This window comes from Acomys minous (assembly GCF_964271855.1).
Source record: "Acomys minous genome assembly, chromosome: 12".
Taxonomy (NCBI): Eukaryota; Metazoa; Chordata; class Mammalia; order Rodentia; family Muridae; genus Acomys; species Acomys minous.
This window is the reverse complement of record NC_140493.1, coordinates 90644167-90665381: the sequence shown is the minus strand read 5'-3', so window position 1 is coordinate 90665381 and position 21215 is coordinate 90644167. Positions and strand designations below refer to the sequence as shown.

Here is a 21215-nt window from a genome sequence, read left to right as displayed (position 1 = left end):
ACAGGAAAGCGCTCTTCTGAGAAAAGCAGGGCACAGAGGTCAAAGGTTATAGGGGCGAAGGTCACTACACTTTTGGAGCAAGGGTACAGCCTGAGGCAGGCGACTGGCTTGTCTTGAGGACAAGCCCCTCTTCCACCTGCCGTTTGTCTTCCGCCAGTCCTGAATAAACGATGGCAGCAGTGGTCTGCTGGGGGACTCAGCTCCTGTTAGGCCCTCCCAGTCCTGGGTGGGACTGAGGCCCAGCCTAGGGTGCGGCCAAGGAAGTGAAGGAGAACCCGGGTAGTGAGCTGCAGTCAGGACAGGAGGTCCACCCGGAGGAGGGGGCTACACCTCACCAGCCTCCCCTCCCCCTCCCCAGTGGCACCACGAGGCACGCAGCCGCATATCACCCGTGCCAGCCCTCACCTCCCGGCAACGTCGCCGCATTCTCAGCCACGCCATCTGGCGTGCCCGCCGCTCCCCGGCACACTGCGGCGGGCGGGGGAGGGGGCAGCGGGGCAGGTGCCCACCCTGGAGCCAGGAGGAAGCTGCAGGTCCCCCTCCCCCAGCGTTCCTTGCGCTTGAGGTGGGGCAGGGGGCTGAGGAAGGGGGGTGGCAGGTGCTCTCAGGCTTGTAGGAGCATCGGAGCATCGGAACTGCTGGAGCAGATGCCCTCTGGGCAGTGCCAGTCAGCCCCTCCAGCCTCCTCCCCCAACACAGAGCCTGCCAGGAGCTCAGGACTTTGAGGGTCTCCACTCCTTCCCTTCCCCCACAACTAAGGAGGAGGCCACTCAGTCCTCACCTGTCCACCCAGCCAGGGTGGCCCCAGGAGATGGATGTCTGGCTGCAGCCAGCGGGTGGATACCTAGGTCTGACCCACCTGCTCCCTAGGCCTGCTGTGATGGGAGATCTAACCTCCCTCCTCACACAGGCTGCCTACCCATCTTATTTGGGGGCCGTGGGGTGGCTGTCTAGCTATCCTTCGGAGGCTTAGAACGTAAGGGGAGCCTTTAGAGATTCATGTATGAATGATTTATTCGGGGATAAGAAGGAGTGTAGCAAGAGCAGTTTTCTAGAATGTTCTCCCTGTCCCCTGAGCAAGATTCACCTAGTCTGTTCAGGAATGGACCTGTCTCCTCCCTCTGTCCTCCTCCTTCTCACCCCTGCCCCTCAGGCCTCAGCCAGAACAAAATGGCTGCTGCCCCTCTGAGGCAGCCATTTTAGGTGCCCAGACTGTGGCCTCCCTTGGGATGGGGCTATGTCTCCATGGGAACCTCAGGCCCCCAGCTCCCTGCTCCCACCCTGAGGTGTGGGCAGCAAAAATGGAAGTCTTCCAGGCCTGGCTGAAGTGCACGCCATTCTCCTTTTCCTCCCTGAGACCTGGAGGGGACCAGGCCCCTCACCGACTCCCTTCCCCCCAGTGCCACGGGGAGGAACAGATGGTATCTCTGGGTGTCCTTCTCCTTTCCGTCTCCTCCCTTCCATTTCTGGCTCTTTCTGTCTCTCCGGCACTGCATCTCTGAGTACAGAGTGGAGCGTGCATGTCCCGGCGTGTTAATGCCTGCTTGTGTGTATGTGGACACACGTGTTGTACCTCTTTCAAGCTCCATGTCTGAGGCAGACCCAGCCTGCACCTCCCTCTGTTCCACTTTCCCCCGTGTTTTTTTTTTTAATCTTCTAAAAAAAAATAAAATAAAATAAAGTTGAAATGTGTCGAGTGAGGAAAAACTTGTTCCATTTTTTTCTGAAGGAAGAAAAGGGTCAGGAGACAGGCCCAGTGGGATGTAGTTCTCTGTAGCGCAGGCTTGACCGCCCAGCCTCCTACCTCAGCGCTTCCCCGTAGGAGCTTAAGGAGGCCTTTCCCATCTAGAGATAGAGATGGAGACAGAGGGATGGAAGGAGAGGCAACCTGCCTACAGTGTTCCCTCTCCTAAACAGGGCTCTGCCCCATACCAGGGGACCCTATCAGACCCCAGTGGGCTTAACCCAATTCTTGCTGTGGGGAGGAGACAGGGGCTATCTTTCTCTGCCAAGGAAGTATTTATCTACTTATTCACTCATATATTCACCCATCAGTTTAACAAAAACTCCAATTCTTTGTAGACAAAGATGGGGTATATGCAGAAAATTAATATTATAAAGCAAGTTACAATTTACAAAGTGTCTCTGTTGTTGTTTTTGTTTTTTTCAAGACAGGGTTTCTCTGACGGGCCTAGCTATCTTGGAACTCGCTCTGTGGACCAGGCTGTTCTTGAACTCACAGAAACCCACCTGCCTCTGACTCCAGAATGCTGGGACTAAAGGCATAGGCAACTGCTGCCCTACACAAAATGTCTTACTAAAAATAAAAGCTGGCAGCCTTATTGGAAGATTCTTTTATTGTTGGCCCTATGCTAAGCTCACTAACCCATCACCCTACTTAGTGCTAAGAACAGCCCTATAAAGGGAGTAGACGAGAGCCAGGTGTGGCAGTGCATGCCTTTAATCCCAGCACTTGGGAGGCAGAGGCAGGTGGATTGCTGTGAGCTCGAGGCCAGCCTGGTCTACAAAGCGAGTCCAGAACAGCCAAGGCTACACAGAGAGACCCTGTCTCGAAAAACCAAAAATAAAATAAAGGGAATAGACTAATAGCCCCATTTTACAGATTGTTTTTTGGTGCTGGAATTCACACCCAGAGCCCTGGGCCCTATAAGAAAGCACCCTACCATGGAGCTAAACCCAGTGTCTGGAACTCAGCATTTTCTTTTTACAAAGTCATGGTGCATGCCCTTAATCCCAGCACTCTGGAGGCAGAGGTGAGTTTAGGGTCAGCCTGATCTCCGTAATGAATTCCAAGGTAGCCAAGAATACATAGTGAGACTCCATTTCAGAAACAAAACAAAATAAAAAGCAAATGAGAAGATCTGACCATGAATCAGAAGCTCATCTTGTGTGTATCTAACCAAAACACCACACAGCTGAGGGATTAGAGGAGAAGATAGTCAAGAAAGCCCTTGGAACTATACCCCAACCTGGAGGGGTCCTGGCCAGGCCCCCAGGAGAAGCCCATCATTTTCTTTCTGCCTCTGCCATGATCCCCAACTTCTCATCCTCGCTGTCAGGCTATCTGACTTGGGTGCGGCTCAATCTCCTAGGTACAGAAGCCATGAAAAGCTTCTTGTCCTTGGAGACCTCAAAGGCAGTTGGGGGCTCGGTGGGTTCCAGTGATGCTAGTCTCTGCTTAATCTCCTTCCTGTGCCCCTAACTACATTGGTTTCCCTTGCACAGTCCTCTGTGGAAGGAAGAGCAAGTGCATTCGCCTTCCGACTTTGCAGCTCCTGACCTCCAAGCATCCTGGACAGCTTCAAAGCTTCCTTTCTCAAGGCCATCCCAGCCACTGTGTGTCTCTCTGTGGCAACATCAAATCTATGTTTTACCAGCCCAAGACGCCCTTGAGGAGGTTTATCCAGGTGGGACCAAAGGGCACCAAAGCGTGACCGGGGTCAGGAGCCCTCCTCCTATTCCTGCCTGGCATCTGAATATGTGTGCAGGAGGAGGAGCCAAAGTTGGGTGTGTACAGGTAGCCAGGAGACAGACAAGAAATCTGGGTCAGGAAGCAGCACCTGCCTGAATCCGGAGGGGGCAAAGGTACTCTCTCCCACCCGGGGTCGTCTCTCTGAAGAGGAGGTATGCTAATGTTTTCTGCAACACAGAGCAAAGGCACAGGGATGGGGTGGGCGTGTCTAAAGCTCCTGCCCTTAACCTGTGCTGTGCTCTTTGCATTTTCTGCAGAGGGAGAATGTTTGGATCCTATCTAGGCACTCTAAGCAAGTCCCCACCTAGCCACATCCGCCCTTCAACTAACCAAATCAAAAGGCCAAGAGAAACCCACGGCTGGGTGGCCAGCTACAGGCAAGGATCAGGGACAGTAAGGGCACTAGGAGGAGGAGAAAGGCTTCTGGGCTAGGGATCCAGATCTGTGCCCACCCTAAGCAAGCTGGGGGGGACACATAGCTCATCTCTAACTTCCTCCCCACCCCGCCCCAACATACATATGCCCTTGACACCCAAGGAAACATCTCCTGTGTCATAACTCCACAGATAGACACACATGTACACACACACACACACACACACACACACACACACACACACACACACGCAGAGGCACAGACACCCAGGCAGGCAAATCTTTGCCTTTCTCTGTCTTTCCCTTGGTTTGAATTTCGTTCAGCCACATATGTTGTGTGTGCGTGAGGGTGGGTGGGGGAGGGGCAGACAGGGATGAGGAATGGCATGGTGCCAGCACCTACCTATGGGGCTTGGGCCAGGGATGCCCCCCACACCCACTCTGGAAGGAGGCCTCAGCTGTCCCTTTGTGGTGGAGGGGAGGCTCTTGGGGAGTGGGAGTAAGCACTGAGGTCCCTTCTCCACACCTCAGGGTCTGGTTCTGACCCACCTTCGGGACCTGGAGACGGAAATGGACGGATCAAGACCTTGGAGAGAGCCATGAATTGGCCCGCCAACACAAACCTCCAATTCCCAGGCTCGCCATCCCATTGTTCCCATGTGGGGGCTCTATATCTGAAGGGGGGCAGATCCTCCCACCTCCCTCTCAATCCCTTCTTTCCCTTCGTTGGGCTGGGAGGGGAGGGCGGCAGAGATATTTATTTATTTCCTTTATTTATTTAATTTTTTTTTTTTTTTGGAGTAGAGAGTGACAGATGGCGGCGGGTCCCGGGGGAGCCGGCTCTCCCCCAATGCAGACGCATGCCAATCACCGTCTCTCATGTGATAGCTGCTGCCCGTGACGTGCCAAGCCCATATGGCCTGGCATAGAGGCTGGTACCCCGCCTGGTAGAGATGCCACACTCGCTCCGCGGCTCGCATGGCGCTCTGAAGACGCCGGCGCCCGCCGCCTTGAGGAACCACTGCCCCCGCTCCCTGAAGATGGGGGAACAATGAAATAAGCGAGAAGATTCCTCTTCTCCCCCCCCTCTCTCTCTTGCCCCCTCCCCCTCCCCTCCCCTCTCCCCTTGACTCCTCTCTGAGGTAAGTTGTCCGACAGGGAGCTAGATCTGACCTGATGATTGGGGGGGGGGGGGGCATGACACTGCTTCGGACATGAAAGTCCCCCAGTCCTCCCATTCTTGGGACTCTATCCCCTCACTGGGTGGGCATCAGGGGCGCCCTGCGTTCTTTCTCCCATTGGGGCCGCAGTTCAAGGGGCTGCTGAGGGAGCTGTTATGTTTAGGATGGGCTGGGGGAAGGGTCATGAGGCGCGCGAAGAGGCGAAGATGGGGACCCCCCCCCATGACTGTCCCAAAGGAACCTGCGACCTTCCCCCCTCCCCGACCAAAAAAGATAAGCAAACAAACAAATTTGGATTTCCCCCCCATGGATCCCAAAATACAACGAGATCTGAAGAGACGTGTAGGAGGGAGGCAATTTGAAGGGGGGAAGGGGGTCCCTGACCGCAAGCGAGACGAACAGGGTTCGCTTCTGGGTCTTCTCCCTCACGCCCCGGCTTCTTCAGTCCTAGCCACCCAGAGCAGGCTCCAGGAGACCCGGTCGCAGCAGCTAGAGGAGACGGTGTTCCGGAGTCTGGAATTGGGGCTGCGGGGGTGGGGGCCGGGCCGGGGGCGGCGTGCGGCCAACTTGCAAATTGGATTAGGGAGCGTTGGGGTGAGAGGCACCGGAGGGCTGAGGGAGCCAGGCCGAGGGGCCGGACCACGGAGCGGAGGAACCGGCAGCTGTCCCCACGGCGGCCGCCCAGCTTCTCTCCATCACCGGGAGAGAGCAGGCTTTCAGGCGAGAGCACCTCTTTCCCGGAAAGAGGGTCCTGGCCCCTTAACCCTCTACCTGGCCACGCTTTCTGGGTTACTGACACCGGCTGGGAGCGGCTTCCATCTGGGCCAGGAGCGGAACCAGGGCTGGGCTCTGGGGCGAGGGCCTGGGCCGTGGTCCCCCGCAGGCAGCCGGGAAGGGCTGGGCCGGCTCTGGGCGGGGCAGCGGGACCTGGTGGGCACCTGGGCCCCGAGCTAGAACGCGCACGGAGACTTGGGGGTGCAGGCGGGTTGGAGGGCTGTAGTGACCCCAGCGCGCCCCTCACTCTGTGCTGTCTGTCTCCCCGCCCCCGGGGCGCCCTCAGGCACCATGCTGACCCGCCTGTTCAGCGAGCCCGGCCTCCTCTCGGACGTGCCCAAGTTCGCCAGCTGGGGCGACGGCGACGACGACGAGCCGAGGAGCGACAAGGGCGACGCGCCGCCGCAGCCTCCGCCTGCTCCCGGGTCGGGGGCTCCGGGACCCGCCCGGGCCGCCAAGCCAGTGTCCCTTCGTGGAGAAGAGGTCTCCGAACCCACGTTGGCCGAGGTCAAGGAGGAAGGAGAGCTAGGCGGCGAAGAGGAGGAGGAAGAGGAGGAGGAGGAAGGGCTAGACGAGGCGGAAGGCGAACGGCCCAAGAAGCGCGGGCCAAAGAAACGCAAGATGACCAAGGCGCGTCTGGAGCGCTCCAAGCTGCGGCGACAGAAGGCCAATGCGCGGGAGCGCAACCGCATGCACGACCTGAACGCAGCGCTGGACAACCTGCGCAAGGTGGTGCCCTGCTACTCCAAGACGCAGAAGCTGTCCAAGATCGAGACGTTGCGCCTGGCCAAGAACTACATCTGGGCTCTCTCGGAGATCTTGCGCTCCGGAAAGCGGCCGGATCTGGTGTCCTACGTGCAGACTCTGTGCAAGGGGCTGTCGCAACCCACTACTAATCTGGTGGCCGGCTGCCTGCAGCTCAACTCTCGTAACTTCCTTACAGAGCAGGGCGCGGACGGTGCTGGCCGCTTCCACGGTTCGGGTGGCCCGTTCGCCATGCACCCGTACCCGTACCCTTGCTCGCGCCTGGCGGGCGCACAGTGCCAGGCGGCTGGCGGCCTGGGCGGAGGCGCGGCGCACGCCCTGCGGACCCACGGCTACTGCGCCGCCTACGAGACGCTGTACGCGGCGGCGGGTGGCGGCGGCGCTAGCCCGGACTACAACAGCTCCGAGTACGAGGGCCCGCTCAGCCCCCCGCTCTGCCTCAATGGCAACTTCTCTCTCAAGCAGGACTCGTCTCCGGACCACGAGAAGAGCTACCACTATTCTATGCACTACTCGGCGCTGCCCGGCTCGCGGCCCGCGGGCCACGGGCTGGTCTTTGGCTCGTCGGCCGTGCGCGGGGGCGTTCACTCCGAGAATCTCTTGTCTTATGATATGCACCTTCACCACGACCGGGGCCCCATGTACGAGGAGCTCAACGCGTTTTTCCATAACTGAGACCTCGCGCCGACCCCTTTCTTTTTCTTTGCCTTTGTCCGGTCCCCTAGTCCCAGCCCGGGGAGCTTAGGGGCTCCCACCGACTCGAGCGCCGGGTGCGCGGGGCGCGGGACGCCGGTTCTGCGGCTCTCCAGAGCGGCGCGGTCTCTTACCTGTGGGTGGCCCGTCCCAGGGGCCTCGCTTCCCCCTGGGGACCCGCCTTCTCTCTCTCTCCCCAACGGGCTTCCTCCTCCCTTCTCCCGCGGAGTGCATCTCTGGGGACCTCCTTCGCAGTCCTCCTAGGAGACTCCCTCCGCATCCCCAAACTTGGTTTTTCTTCCACCACCACCACCACCACCCATTTCCCAGCAGGCCGGAAGGCGTTGGTAAGGGGCAGCTGAGTTTCGGGATAGTGTCTCCCCAACTTATGGTTACGTTAAAAACAACTGAGCTGCCCAGACAGAAAGGAGTTGGTATCCTTCCTTCTCAAAGAGGGCAAAAGCCAGGGCGCCTAAATGCCTTCACCCAAACCCGAATCTCCGCGTTTTCTAATATTTATTTTGGTGGGAGGGGATGTGAACTGAGAGGAAAGAGAGAGACCAAGCCAATTTGTAACTAGAATAATTTTTCCTTTTCCCTTTTTAAAAAAACAAACAACAAAAGGAAAAAAAAAAAGAAAAAAGAAAAAAGAAAAAAAAAGCTGAGAGGCAACGGAGGCCGAACTCAGAGTCCGGATCGGAGAGAAAACGCAGTAAGAACTTTTAGAAGCAATAAAAGGCAAAATAATAATAATAAAATAATAATAATAAAATACTACCAATAATTTTTAAAAAGACACAAATATCTATGCAAGGAGGTTCTGACTGAGCCTAGCAGCCGGACCCAGGACACCCCTCGGGTCCGCTGGCTGCCCCGCCCACGCGCGGATCTGTGCACTTTGGTGAAGTGGGGGCCGCGCCGCCCCTCCCCCCTCCCAGGTTCTTACAATCAATGACTCGGAGATTTGGAGCCCCAGTGCCACTGCCCTCCCCCTGCCCTGTCCCGTTGTGCGTCATACTGTTTTCTAAAAACCTGTTTCCAAATTTGTATGGAATGGCAAACTGTTGGGGGGTCGGTTTGGGGAGGGAGGGTTTGCATGAGAGACACACACGTACACCACACCGCACGCACACACGCAGGCCCGACGCAGGCGTCCAGGGACAGAAGGAGGTGAGTCTACTGGCTCCTCCTCTTTACAGGCACTCCTTACGTCCCCTCTTGGGGTGAGGTAGAGGAGCCCAGACTTGGGAGCAGCCCTACCCTTGCCCGGACTGTGCCTAGGTGGGCGCCAAGCTCCTGGTGACTTCTGGTGGCTGGAGAAGGTTTTTTTTTGTTTTGTTTTGTTTTGCTTTGTTGGGGGGGGGGGGACTTTTTTGTTGTCGTTGCTTTTGTTTTTTTGTTTTGTTTTGTTTTGTGTTTTGGTTCTAGGCTCCTCCCGACTTTTGTCATCCAGTGAGCTGGAAGAACTGAGGCCCCCCTTCTGGAGATTTCCCTGCAAAAGAGGCAACAGGTGAACCTCTCCCCACCAGAGGCAGGGAATCAGGCACCCAAACACTCGATGCAAAAAACAAAAACAAAAACAAAAACAAAAAAAACCCGCAAACCCACAGGCGACACACCCCCACACACGCAATTTTACCTTCCTCTTGTAGCGAAGATGAAACTCCTGTCGGACACCCGAAGTGCATTGCGTGTTTCTGTTGAGTTTAATGACGATTAATAAATATTTATGTAAATGAGATGCAAAGCAGACCCGCTTTCTCACAGTGGCCTCCTTTTATGGGTCGGGGAGAGAACTGATCTGGGTCTAGGGTAATGGAGGCCATGTTGAGTGACTGTTCAGAGGCCCAAGAGAATGACTGTGGCCGTTCCTGAGTGGGGTGTCCACGCTGATAAGCCTTCACATCCACCCAGTGGGCTTAGAAACAGTCACACCTGCGCCCCCGCCGAGGCCCCACCCTGATTTACATAGGTACTCAGCACAAAGCACCCCTGTGGTCTACCCAGGTCTCTTCTCTGAAAATAACACATCTCTTCATCAATGACCAAGTACCAAAGTGGGACCATCCCACCATTTTACAGCCCTTGGCTTACTGTTACAAAATCCAGATGAGTGGGAATAAAGGGGATAGTTGAGGCAGACAGGGTTATCCTTGAATTAAAGAAAAAAGAAAGAAAGAAAGAAAGACAGACAGACTACGAGGATAAGATATTAATGGAGAAATCTCTCTTTTTTTTTTTTTTACCTTAAATTTGTGTTTCAGTGAGCTCAAAGGAATGGGCTCTTTTGGCTTTAGAGATATTGAGATTTTAGGGGTATGGATAAGGTTGGAGGTCTATGAGGTGGCTGAATCTGGACGGCCTGGGGGAGGGGAGGGGAGCCTGGTTAAGAGCAAGACCTGGTAAAGGACATGAGCCAAAGGGGACAGCACTGACCAATCTCCTCTGCTGCGATTCTAGAGAAAGGTGACCCCACGGAAAGCACACAGGAAGACCCTCTTTTATTCAGACTTCACTCTTCCCCCTCCCCCCTTTAAGCCCTAGAGGCAGAGGCAGCTTGGTCATAGACTCTACACACACACACCCAAAAAAAGATGCCTCCGTCCTCCTTAGATCCCAGTGTGCATCAAAGCTCTAAAATATTTGAAAGGGACTCTGGGTCCTAAGAACTTGAATCCTAAAGCCTACCTATGAAGACTTAGGTATTCCCCAAAGAAACTTCCTTTGATGCTTTTTCCCCCCCTCTCAAAACACCATTTTAAGACTGAAGTGAGGTTGAATGTAGTTTTTTTTGTTCAGGCTTGAAGTCGGATACACTAAAGCTCTTAGGTCCACGACCTAAAATGAGATCTTCCTATAACAGAAGCACGGAAGAGAAAGGAGGGAGTCTAGATGCCAAAAGAGGATCAGACTATGCTGCCACTGTGCTCCGCCACCCCACACCTTACTCTACTTGTCTTCTGAGTTAAAACGACACCTTCTCAGGTAGCCTCTTTGCAGAGGGGCGCCAGGAGCTGTCCACTCCATAGTGCTGACCCAAAGTGTCTTAACATTTTCCCTTCCCGCGGACTAGGGAGACTAGCGCCTGGGGCTGGCGAGAAGAGCCTATGAGAATTCTCCTGCAGGGAGACTTCCTAGGTTAAGTCTTTTAAAAAACGTTCGTCGCATTCTCTGGGTTTCTCGCAGGGCCGCCTCTCCAGAGTGCGAGTGAGCCCTTGCCTTGTCACTGGGCTTCTTCCCTGTGGGTGGCTAATGAGATCTAACAGACCCCTGAATCCCTTTTATTCTTGAGAGAAAGATTTCAGTTCATCTTTTCTATCCTCACTGAGGTTGGGGAGTAGGGGGCTTGCAGGCTGCACTTTCTGACCCTAACCTGACCTGAGGAGCAGGTCTGTGCCTGGTGTTGGGCATGGCCTGGCAGGGGCATTTGGAAGGAAAGGAATTCGGCACCATCCCAAGATGTGGTTCTTATCTTGTCCTGGAAACAAGGTTAATAATTGGGCTTCTCTCCCACTCAGCTGGCTTCCCAGAACTTGCTCTGAACTCCAAGCTGGGCAAGATCCAGGTGGCTTGGGGCCGGATGTAAAGGACCCCCCTCCACGTGGCTCCCCTGGCTAGATCACAGACTTCCTCCACACGGCTCTTCCAGCTACCCCACACTGTTTCTGTTTCGTTCTGTTCTGAAGCCAGATTGCAGCAGTCTTTTGAAAGGCGGTGATAATTCTTAGGCTATTGCATCTATGGGTCAGGCCATGTGGGGAACGCAGGGACCCTTCTTCTAGGGGCAGGGACACTGGAGCCCCTGCTTCTGACGCATCTCTCCTGACCTTCCCCCCACACTCCCTGCACTCTAGCCTCCCACCGCTGCCCTCCTCCCCAACACAACACGTAACGGCCCTGGTGAGATGGCAAGGTGAGCAGGAGAAGATGATGTGCCCGGACACTCGGCCCCAGAAGCCCCTTGGCTTGCCGGGAACACGCAGCCAGAGAAGCCCCATGAACAGAGGGGGATGTGTGAGGGAGTGCTGGCATGGCTTGGGGCAGGGTGGTGGACAGGAGCAGAAAGTGCAGAGAGAGGACCCCTTTCTTTGCCTTAGCCTAAGCAGCAGGCTCTTCCAGCAGCCTACGCCCTGTTCTGATTAGCCCCCAGGAGCAGGGCGTTTTCTCCTTGATTTTTCCAGCCCGGGTCCCATGCTCGGCATTTGAAAATGGGAGAGAAATAGAGGTACCCATTTGCTTACCTGGCAGGGCAGTGGAGGAATGTTGTAGTTGCTTCTCCCCTCACCATTTAATTCCATCCCAACTATTACCTGGACTGTAGGTCACTGCCCAGCTCTGATTTTTATCATGTAGGATAATAGCCAGTTGAAGCACTGGGGAAGGCAAGAAAGCCGAGTCCCAGGTGGACCAGCAAGTGTGAAACCCTTCACTTTAGATACTCTACCGTGTGTGTGTGTGTGTGTGTGTGTGTGTGTGTGTGTGTGTGTGTGTGTGCCAGCGCACTTACCCTCCACAAGCCCATAGCAACCTGGACAGAGGTCAGAGATTTCTTTCCTTCTTTTTTGCCCAACCTTGACTCCTACCTCTTCCAGGAACCCAGAAGCTCCTAGAAGCTTCCATGGATTTCAGAGATTGCAGGACTAAGTAAATATGCTTTAGATGCCACAGGTTAATTTTCAGGGTAGAAGGAGTGAGCCTCAGTCTTGACCTCTACTCCCAAGCCCCCACCACAGGACAACAGAGGGCTAAGGGCTGCCCAGGGCTCCATCCTGACCTTTGTGGGCAATTACAAAGGGGAAAAAAACCACAATTTTTGGTGGTGGTGGTGGTGGGGGGAGAGTGGAGACAGAGCCTGCACCCTTCAAGGACAGGATCCCAGACTCCAGCCCAAGACACTCACTGGATTTTTCCTTTTGAGTTTTGGTAAGCAGGTGTTGGCCATTGGCCTAGTATGAAGGTGACACCTGAACTCTGAGAAACCTGGAAACCCTACCATGGTTCTGCTGTGGTGTTTTGCAACCCAAGCCTTCAAAAATATTCTTCACAAAGTTTTCCTAGGTGAACAGCCTTAGGTGTGTGGGTGTGTGGTTGTGTGGGTGTGAAGGTGTTGCTGCCTTGGGAAGGTTGTTTGCTACTGAAACTTTATCCTAAAATACGAGGTTCAAAGTGCAGGCCTTGCACGGACTGGAGAGGACTGGAGAAGGCCAGGACGGGTTAGGACTTACCTCGGGGAGGACACTGCTTATTTGACAGGGAGATACCAGAGTTCTTTTTTTTTTTTCTTCCTAGTCCCATAATTAGAAGAGAGAAAGCTAGATAGTGCTGAAGGAAGGCGTGAGGGTACCCCTTTAAGCACTAGCCATGCCAAGGGAGAGGGGCACATCGTCCAGCTGTGCCCTGGCTATGTCTCTGGGGGCTGCCAGTTCTGCTTACTCCAGCCTCTCCAAGATAGACGAAGGGTGCTGCGTTCAGTTCCACACCCAGGGAGAGAGCTTGGTGGTTTGTGATTCCAACCTCTTTATCGCTTGGCCTCTTTCGAGCCCTGTTTACATCTAGTTCCTCGGTCCCTTTTTTGGAATTAATTGTATTAGGAACGGGTCTTTCTGGGGCTTCCCTGCCTCCTCCCTCAGGCTGCGCTGGCCAGGAGGCCAAGGCTGAGAGGTCAGGTTTCGCTAGGGCCATAGGAACCCACAAGCCCTTTGGGGACCCGCATGCCAGTTTCTATCCTCAGCCAAGACTTTGCCAAGGGCACAGCTGGGCGGGGTCTGGGCAGTCCGCCCGGCTTGGGACATCTGTTCTCGCCAGAGTTGCATTAAAAGCTAGTGGTGGGGGTAAGGGGCTCAGACACAACCCCTCAAAACCCAGGCCAGTGCCGGCCTTCCCCGGCGCAGTCAGAGGTAGGAGAGGATCCGGGGTGCGCTTGGGCTTGTTTTTCTTCTCTTTTGAGAAAAGAGTGAAATTTGGGGTGAAGGCATATGGGACTTCTCCCTTCCCTTGGTCTCACCCATTTCTCCGTCAGATGTCGCATGTGGCCTACCTCCTGCCCGGCTGTAAAGCACCCCACCCTAGCCCTGTTCCAGCCGCCAGGAGCCCCTGGAGGCGCCGGCACCGGCAAGTCAGCGGAGGCTGCGGCCCGCCCGACGCGGAGCTGATCCCGCTTGCTGCGAACTGGGTTCCTAGGACAGGGCTGGGGCGCTGCACGCGGGGAGGGTTAAAAACAACTCAATTAAAATATCTGTAACATTTACTTTTATATGGAAGACTGGGTGGTACTTTAACACACACACACACACACACACACACACACACACACACACACACACACAGAGGCATGCACCCCCCCATAAGAACCACAAAGCCCCTAAGCTAAACCGAACCCAAATCCTTAACTACCGATCATTTTGTAGAAAATGACAGAAAAATTCCTCAGAAGCTTTTCCTCTGGTGTCACGAAAAAAAAAAAAATCCTCCCGCCTGCCCAAGCCCTGAGCACGATGCACCTCCACCACCCCAGAGCCCTGGCGCTGAGCCCAGGTCGCCCCCTGCCCACCCTTCGCTCGCATGTTTGTGCCAGTCTGTGCCACTCAGCCGGTGCCCGGTGCCCAGTGCCAGGCGCGGGGGGAAGGCGGGGAGGAGCCGAGGCTCCGGCTTAAATTCCATGGCATCTGTTCATTATTATACAGTGAGGATTTTTATATGGACAGCTAAATTAAAGACAGATTTTTGCCAGAATTGCAGATCCCATAAAAATGATGACACAGGATGGGGGCTTTTTCTTTTCTTTCTTTCTTTCTTTTTTTTTTAAAAGAAAGATTAAAAACACAACGTAACACACCACAAACTCAGACCCCTCTGTAGGTTAGTCCTCTGCCTTTTGACTTCCTTTGCCTCTTTGCCTATCTTTTCTTCTGGTGGCCCTGAGAGAGTCCAAACCCCTCACTGCTTTCCATGTCCAGCTAAACACAGAAACTCAGTGGCCAACAGCTTGCTCCCAAAGGGGCAGGGGAGCCAGTTCAGACTTCTGGGGTCAGCATGGGGACAGGAGTGGTTTCTGGTCTGGAGAGCAGCTCTCTGGGCTGCTAAGCCTTTGGTTAGTCACCAAGCTGTAGATCTGCAGGCATCAGGTCCTCAGGCACGTGGGGTCATCTGCTTGGGGACACCTGGGCAGCACCCATTTCCTCATTGCCAATGAAGAAGATAGTGCAAGAATAGGGCATCCTGGGTGCCGTTCAACTGGTGGAAGATCCAGAATTTCAAATTTCACAGATTCTAAGACGCTGGACCCTGCATCTGGGTGGTATATTCTAGAAATTGCAGGGTTTCCGAATCTCTAGAATTCCAGAAGAGTCCTGTGCCAGGGGAAGTGGGTCTAGACGTTAGTGGTTCTGAACCTGATTTTGAAGCTGTTGCACATATCTTGGGGCCCACAGGGTTCCTGGAGAAGATCTGGCAGGGGCAGGCAACATCAGGAGAGAGGGGGCCACTCAGAGGAGTTCTAAAAAATGTCCCCCAAAGTCAGTAGGAGCCATTCTTTATTTTTTTATTTTCTTAAAAAAACATTGTTTCCAGGACAGAAAAGTAAATATGTGCAGCGTTCTGTGTCCTCTAGACAATTGCTCTCTGTGTGTCTGCGTCTGTCTGTGACTCTGTCTGTGTGCCTGTCTGCTTGTCTCTCTCGGATTCGGAGCTGACAGAATTCCTATCAAAAGAATGAAGGCAGGGACATCTGTGTGCCGAATGACTGTGCCTACTCGAACCTGCCAATCGCTCCTGGCACGAACTGGGTAACAAATGCCTGTTACCTCGGAATGCTGGCGGGTGGGGGGGAGGGGGAGGGTGCCTGGCACCACCCGGGCTGTCAGGCTCTGCCAAGACCCCCTCCTGCCCGCTGCGGGTCTCGCCCCCTTCCCTGAGTTGGGGGTCCACGGAATTGGATTACTTATTAATTAGCAGTAATTTTAAATTCTGGGTGTCTTTCAGCCTGGTGACCCCTTTTCCTCAGCTTCTAGAACCTTGATCCTCCCTCTCCCATCCCGCCCTCCCCACTTTCAGGATTAACTCTAGGTTTCTACTCAGGGCAGGCGGCCAGTTGCTGGGGAAGGGGCTCATAGAATGCAGGAAAAGGGGTCTCTAGAGGGAATAATTCCGCTAAAGTTGCCAGGAGGAGTTTCTCTCGGAAAGTGTGTGGGTCTGGGCAGAGGGTCTCGCGAAGACGCGGCTGTTTGGCTGGGGTTGTGGAGTAGGGCAGAGCCGCAGAGGGGCAGAAACGTTGGAGAGGTGGAGCTAAGGAGACAGAAGAAAAAGAGGACGAGGGGAGGAGGCTAGAAGCTGAGGTGAAGCGAGCCGTTTTCTCTCTGCGCGCTGGAGCCGGTGCCGCCACTTTGCTGGCCTGGAGAGCAGGCTATGCTCTCGAGATCCATCAACTGGTTCTGCCGTGGGATGGGGGGAGGGGAGAGGAGAACGCCACTGTCACAGCCGGTGCCAGCTGGGGGTGGGGGTATTGCGAGGAGGGGCGGAGAGCACATCTAAAATTCCAAGACATCTGTTCACCCAAGAAGGAGACACCGCGCTCAAGAAAGGCAGGGCACCCTCGCCTCACCAGCTCTGTAGCCATTTGTGCCAGGGAGGAACTCTCACTTCAACCCACCCGAGACGAAGTTTGAGATGGGGTGGGGCACTGCACAAACTGCTGCCCTTCTGATGGGCCTTCAAACGGAGGATAGTAGGCTTCAGGGGAGGGCTGTGTAGGGCAGAAATCTGGAAAGGGAGCATTTGAAGAGAGTAAAGTGTGCTGAAAGAGATCCTCAGGCCTCTGGTACCCACAGCTCTCTCTCTCTCTCTCTCTCTCTCTCTCTCTCTCTCTCTCTCACACACACACACACACACACACACACACACACACACACGTACACGCTCACACTTTCTCCAGTCATCACACACTCAGATGTTAAGCTTTGCATTTCTGTGAACACACAAGTCTAGATAAATGGCCCCTCACACCGTTTATTATTTACCTGCTCAACTCTATTGAGTGCTTGGTCTGTCCTGGGCCTGGATTGGGGGGGGGGGGGTCACAGAACACCTTCCTGTCCTGAGCTGTCCTCTTGTAAGAATCCTTGAGATGGGTGTGCTGCCCATCACCCACTAAACCAGATGCACTCTTTTAAAATTTATTAATTTTATGTATATGAGTGAGTGCTCTATCTAAACATACATCTGTCAGAAGAGGGCATCGGTTCTCAGTATAGATGGTTGTAAGCCACCATGTGGTTTTTGGGAATTGAACTCAGAATCTCTGGAAGAGCAGACAGTGCTCTTAACTGGCAGAACCATCGCTCCAGGCCCAGATGCACTCTTCTTACTAGGAGGGAATGCTTCCTCCCTCCTCTGTCTGGAAGCCTCAGCAAGGAGTCCTAGACCTAGAGCCAGCTAAGGTCATACCTGCTCCCTTTCAGCAGGAGCCCCTGAGCCCCCAAGCTGTAGCTGAATAGGCTCCAATACCACTTGCCACCAAGTCTCAATGACCACCTCTGTCTTCAGTGCCCTGGCTTGGCACCTGCCCTCCACCAGGGCTGCCCTAGCTGGGCCGACAGAGGCCAAGCCTCTCAGCTGGGAAATGTCCATGTGGTTGCTACTTAAAAACTGATTTATGAGGCCGCTGCGGCTGCGGAGGCTTGGCCTGCGGTCCTGGTAGTAATCAAGGGCATATGCCCATCTCGCCTGGCACTGCCCAGCTTGTGAGCCCAGCCCTGGCCTCTGCTCTCCTGTTGGGAAGAGAGAGGCACAAAGCCCAAAGTCATCTTCTCCCCCAAATCTTCTCTGTCTCCCTGTACTTTCTTCCTTTTCCTCCTCCTCCTCCTCCTCCTCTTCCCTTTCCTCTTTCCCTCCTCCTTTCCTCCCTCCTCCCTCCCTCTCTCCCTCCCTCCCTTTCTTTTCCTTCTCTCCCAAGTGGCACGGACCAGCCTGTGTGCCGGGCTGGCGCTCACAGCTGCAGCCCATCTGCTATGATTGAATGGTGACAGTGATGAGACAGGAGCTAGGGGGAATGGGGGCTGCCCTGCCACCCCTCACCCTTCCTGTGCCAACCCCCACATGCTTCCTTGACCTCCAGGATGAGACCATCCATTTTGCTGGTGCAGGGTGGGGGAATCCCACCCCACTAAGCAGTAAGGGAATTCCTTTCCATCCAACTAGATTCCTGACAGGAAAGGAAGAGGAATGCAGCAGAGGGAGAGGAGTTGGAAGAGCCTTCTGGGAGAAAAAGCTCTTATCCACACAGCCTTAGGGAAAGTAGCCTTGCCACTGGCTGGGGCATAGACGAAACTCTGTGTTGGGCAGCACCAATGCAGTTACAGAATCTAGCTTCTTCTGGGGCCCAGGAAAATGTCTTTGAGAACCTCAAGTGAAAAAAGAAAAAATAAAACAAACCTGCCATGTGCCCAAGGATCTTGTTACTTTCTTCTTTGTGTCATTTCCTCCCTCTGGAGCCTAGTAAGCACCCCCACCCAACCCCCATTTTTCCTCCAGGAGTACATTGGAAGAAACCTGGGGAAACCCAGTCTCCACTGGTGTCCAAAGTGAGGCCTAAGAACCGGACCTAAGAAAGTAGCAAAGGGGGGCTGGAGAGATGGCTCAGCAGTTAAGAGCACTGTCTGCTCTTCCTGAGTTCAATTCCCAGCACCCACATGGTGGCTCACAACCATCTATACTGAGATCTGATGCCTTCTTCTGGCCTGCAGGCACACATGCAGGCAGAACACTGTATACTTAATAAATAAGTACATCTTAAAGAAAGAAAGAAAATAGCAAGAAAAGTCCAACTGAGCACAAGGAAGGACTTCCCAACAGAGTCACAGAAAGGGTGGGAGACATAACAACAGCAACGAGGAAGCAGATGCCTTTGCAGTTATTGTGTGCACTTAGCCTTGCCTGAGCATCACACATGAGCTGAGACTCACCTCAGCAAACTTGTGAGGTTAGGTCTACCTACAGGCCACACTGCACGCTGAGTGTCGAGGCATGTACAGGGACATGCCTGGTTGGGAGTCTAGGCCTGCCTGGTAGGAAAAAAGGGAAGAACAGGAGATCTGAAACTGTAAAAGGCAAGCCAGCACCCTGCACCCTTTCACTTATGTCCTTCCTCTGCCTGTCTCCCTCTGCCAGCTCTTCGTCCTTAATCACCGCAGCACCCGCTCTCCAGTGAATGCCCACACATGTAGTTTCTGTCTCCTGACGCTGCCCACATTAGAGTTAGTAGACACATTCCCAGGAAGGCACCTGCTGTCCGCCTTCTGAGGAGACCACACACATGCATTTGTCTGCATAGGGCCTTGCCTTCCTTGAACCCTAGGAAGCTTGAGGGGAGGGAGTTCCACCTGACACTCACCCCTTCTCCAGACACTGGGGTGTGTGTGTGTGGGGGGGTCTCCCATGCCCTCCCTTAGCCCTGCCATTTGCATATCTACCTCCCTTTTTTTGTCTTACAGCTCTTTTATAAAGCCTTCCTTTTTCATGTTTTTATACACTTTTACACATTATTTCTCCTTCCTTCTTTTCTTTCTCCTTTCATCTTCTCTTACTTTATGTGATCCCCTTTATGGTAAACCATGTAGTCTCCGGAAATACCTTCCTATCGGGGAACGGGTGCTTCTGTGTTCCATAAGCTCCACAACTAAAGGGGTGGTGGTGGGAGAAGTGTCTCCAGTATATAGCCTCACTGGAGAGGGGGAAGCGAACCTATGATCCAATCTGAGGGATAAGCATTAGTCAGTCCGTAAACCTTTGCAATCCTCACAGTAAATCCAGATCAACACTGTTGTCTGTTTGCTGAAGATGAATTAGGATAAGAAGTGAGATGGTGCTGGTGTGATGGTGCATGCCAGTAATCCCGGCATTGGGGGGGGGGGGGCTAAGCAGAAAGATGAGGAACTCAAGGAGGCCAAAGGCAGCCTCAGCTGCCTAGTGAGTCTGAGGTAAGGCTGTGCTGTTTCTAATAAGAAACCCGTGTGGTGGCGCATGCCTGGAGGCAGAGGCAGGTGGATCTCTGTGAGTTGGAGGCCAGCCTGGTCTACAAAGCAAGTCCAAGACAACCAAGGCTACATAGAGAAATCCTGTCCTGAAAAAAAAAACAATAAATAAATAAATAAAATAAGAAGCAAGAAAAAATAACAGCAATCTGGTCCTAGGAGTGCAAACTGTACTCCATTTCACTTGGAAAGCTGAGAGAGAGAAGCATCTTGCCCTGGCTGTCTATTTAGCAAGCTCAGGACCAGTCTAGTCAACTTAATAAGACCTGGTCTTAAGAGAAAAAGTTTTTTTTTTTAAAAAGGCAAGTAGGGGGTTCCCTGGGAAATGGGGGTGAAACCAGGTCACCTCTGGGGAAATGGATAGGGTTTGCAGTGTATTTCACCTGCAAGGAAATGTGGGCTGAGATTCTCTCTGGCCTTGCTGGCACAGGCATGTGCTTAGTCATTACGGGATTAGCCCCTGTGTAGAGTCACAGGCTTTCTAACAGGAGCAAGGAAAAATAAAAGAACGATCCGACTTCCTTATCATTGGCTTTCATGGATTGAAGTAGGCATGGCTCTGGAGTCAACATAAGCTATGTGTCCAGGGTCTTGGAGAACATTAATTAAGGGAGGACTTTTCCTGACTGATTGGGAAAACAACAACAAAACAATGGCCCCTCCCCCAAAAAACTCAGTCACGGTCATGTACTCCTGCTAGGAGGCTACAAAGTATATAGCATGGGTATGCTATCCAATGCTTAATAAAAATTTAAAAAGATGAAGGATGTAGCTTAGTTTGCCTAGCATCTGTGAGGCACTGGTTTCTAGCTTTAATACTACAATGAGTAAATAAAATGAAAAAAAAAATAGAGAAACGGGGACGAGAGTTACTAGGGCTTGTATAGCACTTTCCCAATATTGTCTTCTTTCCCTACAGTTCTCAGGTTCCTAAGAGCAAGGTGGCATCTGAAAAGGACAACAGGAAGCCACAAATCTCCACATATTCATATATATCACCTGACAGAGTCCTGAAGGGTAGAGAGAAATGGATCTTTGAGCGCTGGCAGGGACTGGAGGCAGAGGTCACCTTTCTGCTCACCTCCCTCTCCAAGACTCGGGTGAGGTGTCTCTTAGTTGCCCTGGTATCTTCCCAGACCCGGTTTTTCTTTACCCATGGATTTCTCTCTTGCTTCTCTATTTATTTTTTCTTATGTGAGCTCTCTATAACGAGTTGGCTAATTGTTCTGCCTTCAGCACCGCGGACAGAGACACCAGCGGTGGAGACTCCTGCCGAGATTTGTGCAAGTCGTGACTTCTGGGTTTCTTTGGGGGTGGAGGGATGGGGGTAGGTAGTGCATACCTGAGTCTGTATGAACCACTATCTCTGTGCTACTCTGGGGCATACTCCCGTAGGCGTCTCTGGGTGCATCTGCATGTTTGTATCTGTCTGAGCCGTGTCCCCGCCTGCTCCTCATGTCTCTGGCTGGCAAAGGGGACAGGATGAGGACGCTCCGTTCTGGAGGTGGGGGAGGCAGCGGGTGGCTTGGTATCCCAGCCGGTCTTGGGGGCGTCATCCTTGCCCAGGCGTACGCCAAGCACCATGTGGCATTTGTGCCAGTAGGCACAGGCTAAAGGCATTCTGCCCGGCTTGAAAGGAGGGAGAGGAGGCAGAGAGCAGGAAAAAGGGAGCTGAGCTCAGAGCTCTGGGGCAAAGCCTTTCTTCCTAGGACACAGGCACAAAGGTGAGGAAATGGTTCAAGTCACCTGCTTTGTAGGGACCCTCACAACATGATGATCAGCCTTTCACACACACACATATCCCGAGGGACACAGAAGGCTGGTCTCTTCTAGCCTGCAGTGAGTGTGTACAGGTTACCTGACCTTTCCATGTCAGTTTCTGCATAAATATACACAGATCCACAAGCA

The 21215-nt window shown here is 53.6% G+C and overlaps 1 protein-coding gene across 1 annotated transcript; it reads left to right on the top strand.

Moving 5' to 3' along the window:
* Window positions 1–4862: 4862 nt before the first annotated feature.
* NEUROD2 (neuronal differentiation 2) lies at window positions 4863–9028 on the top strand. Its single transcript, XM_084749217.1, has 2 exons — window positions 4863–5010; window positions 6110–9028. Exon 2 carries the CDS (start codon window positions 6115–6117, stop codon window positions 7261–7263), a length of 1149 nt encoding a protein of 382 aa, XP_084605343.1. The 5' UTR covers window positions 4863–5010; window positions 6110–6114; the 3' UTR covers window positions 7264–9028.
* The last annotated feature ends 12187 nt before the right edge of the window (window positions 9029–21215 follow it).

Bases quoted from the DNA above. Each gene is read 5' to 3' on its own strand.
- NEUROD2 (XM_084749217.1), top strand. From the start codon at position 6,115: ATGCTGACCCGCCTGTTCAGCGAGCCCGGCCTCCTCTCGGACGTGCCC.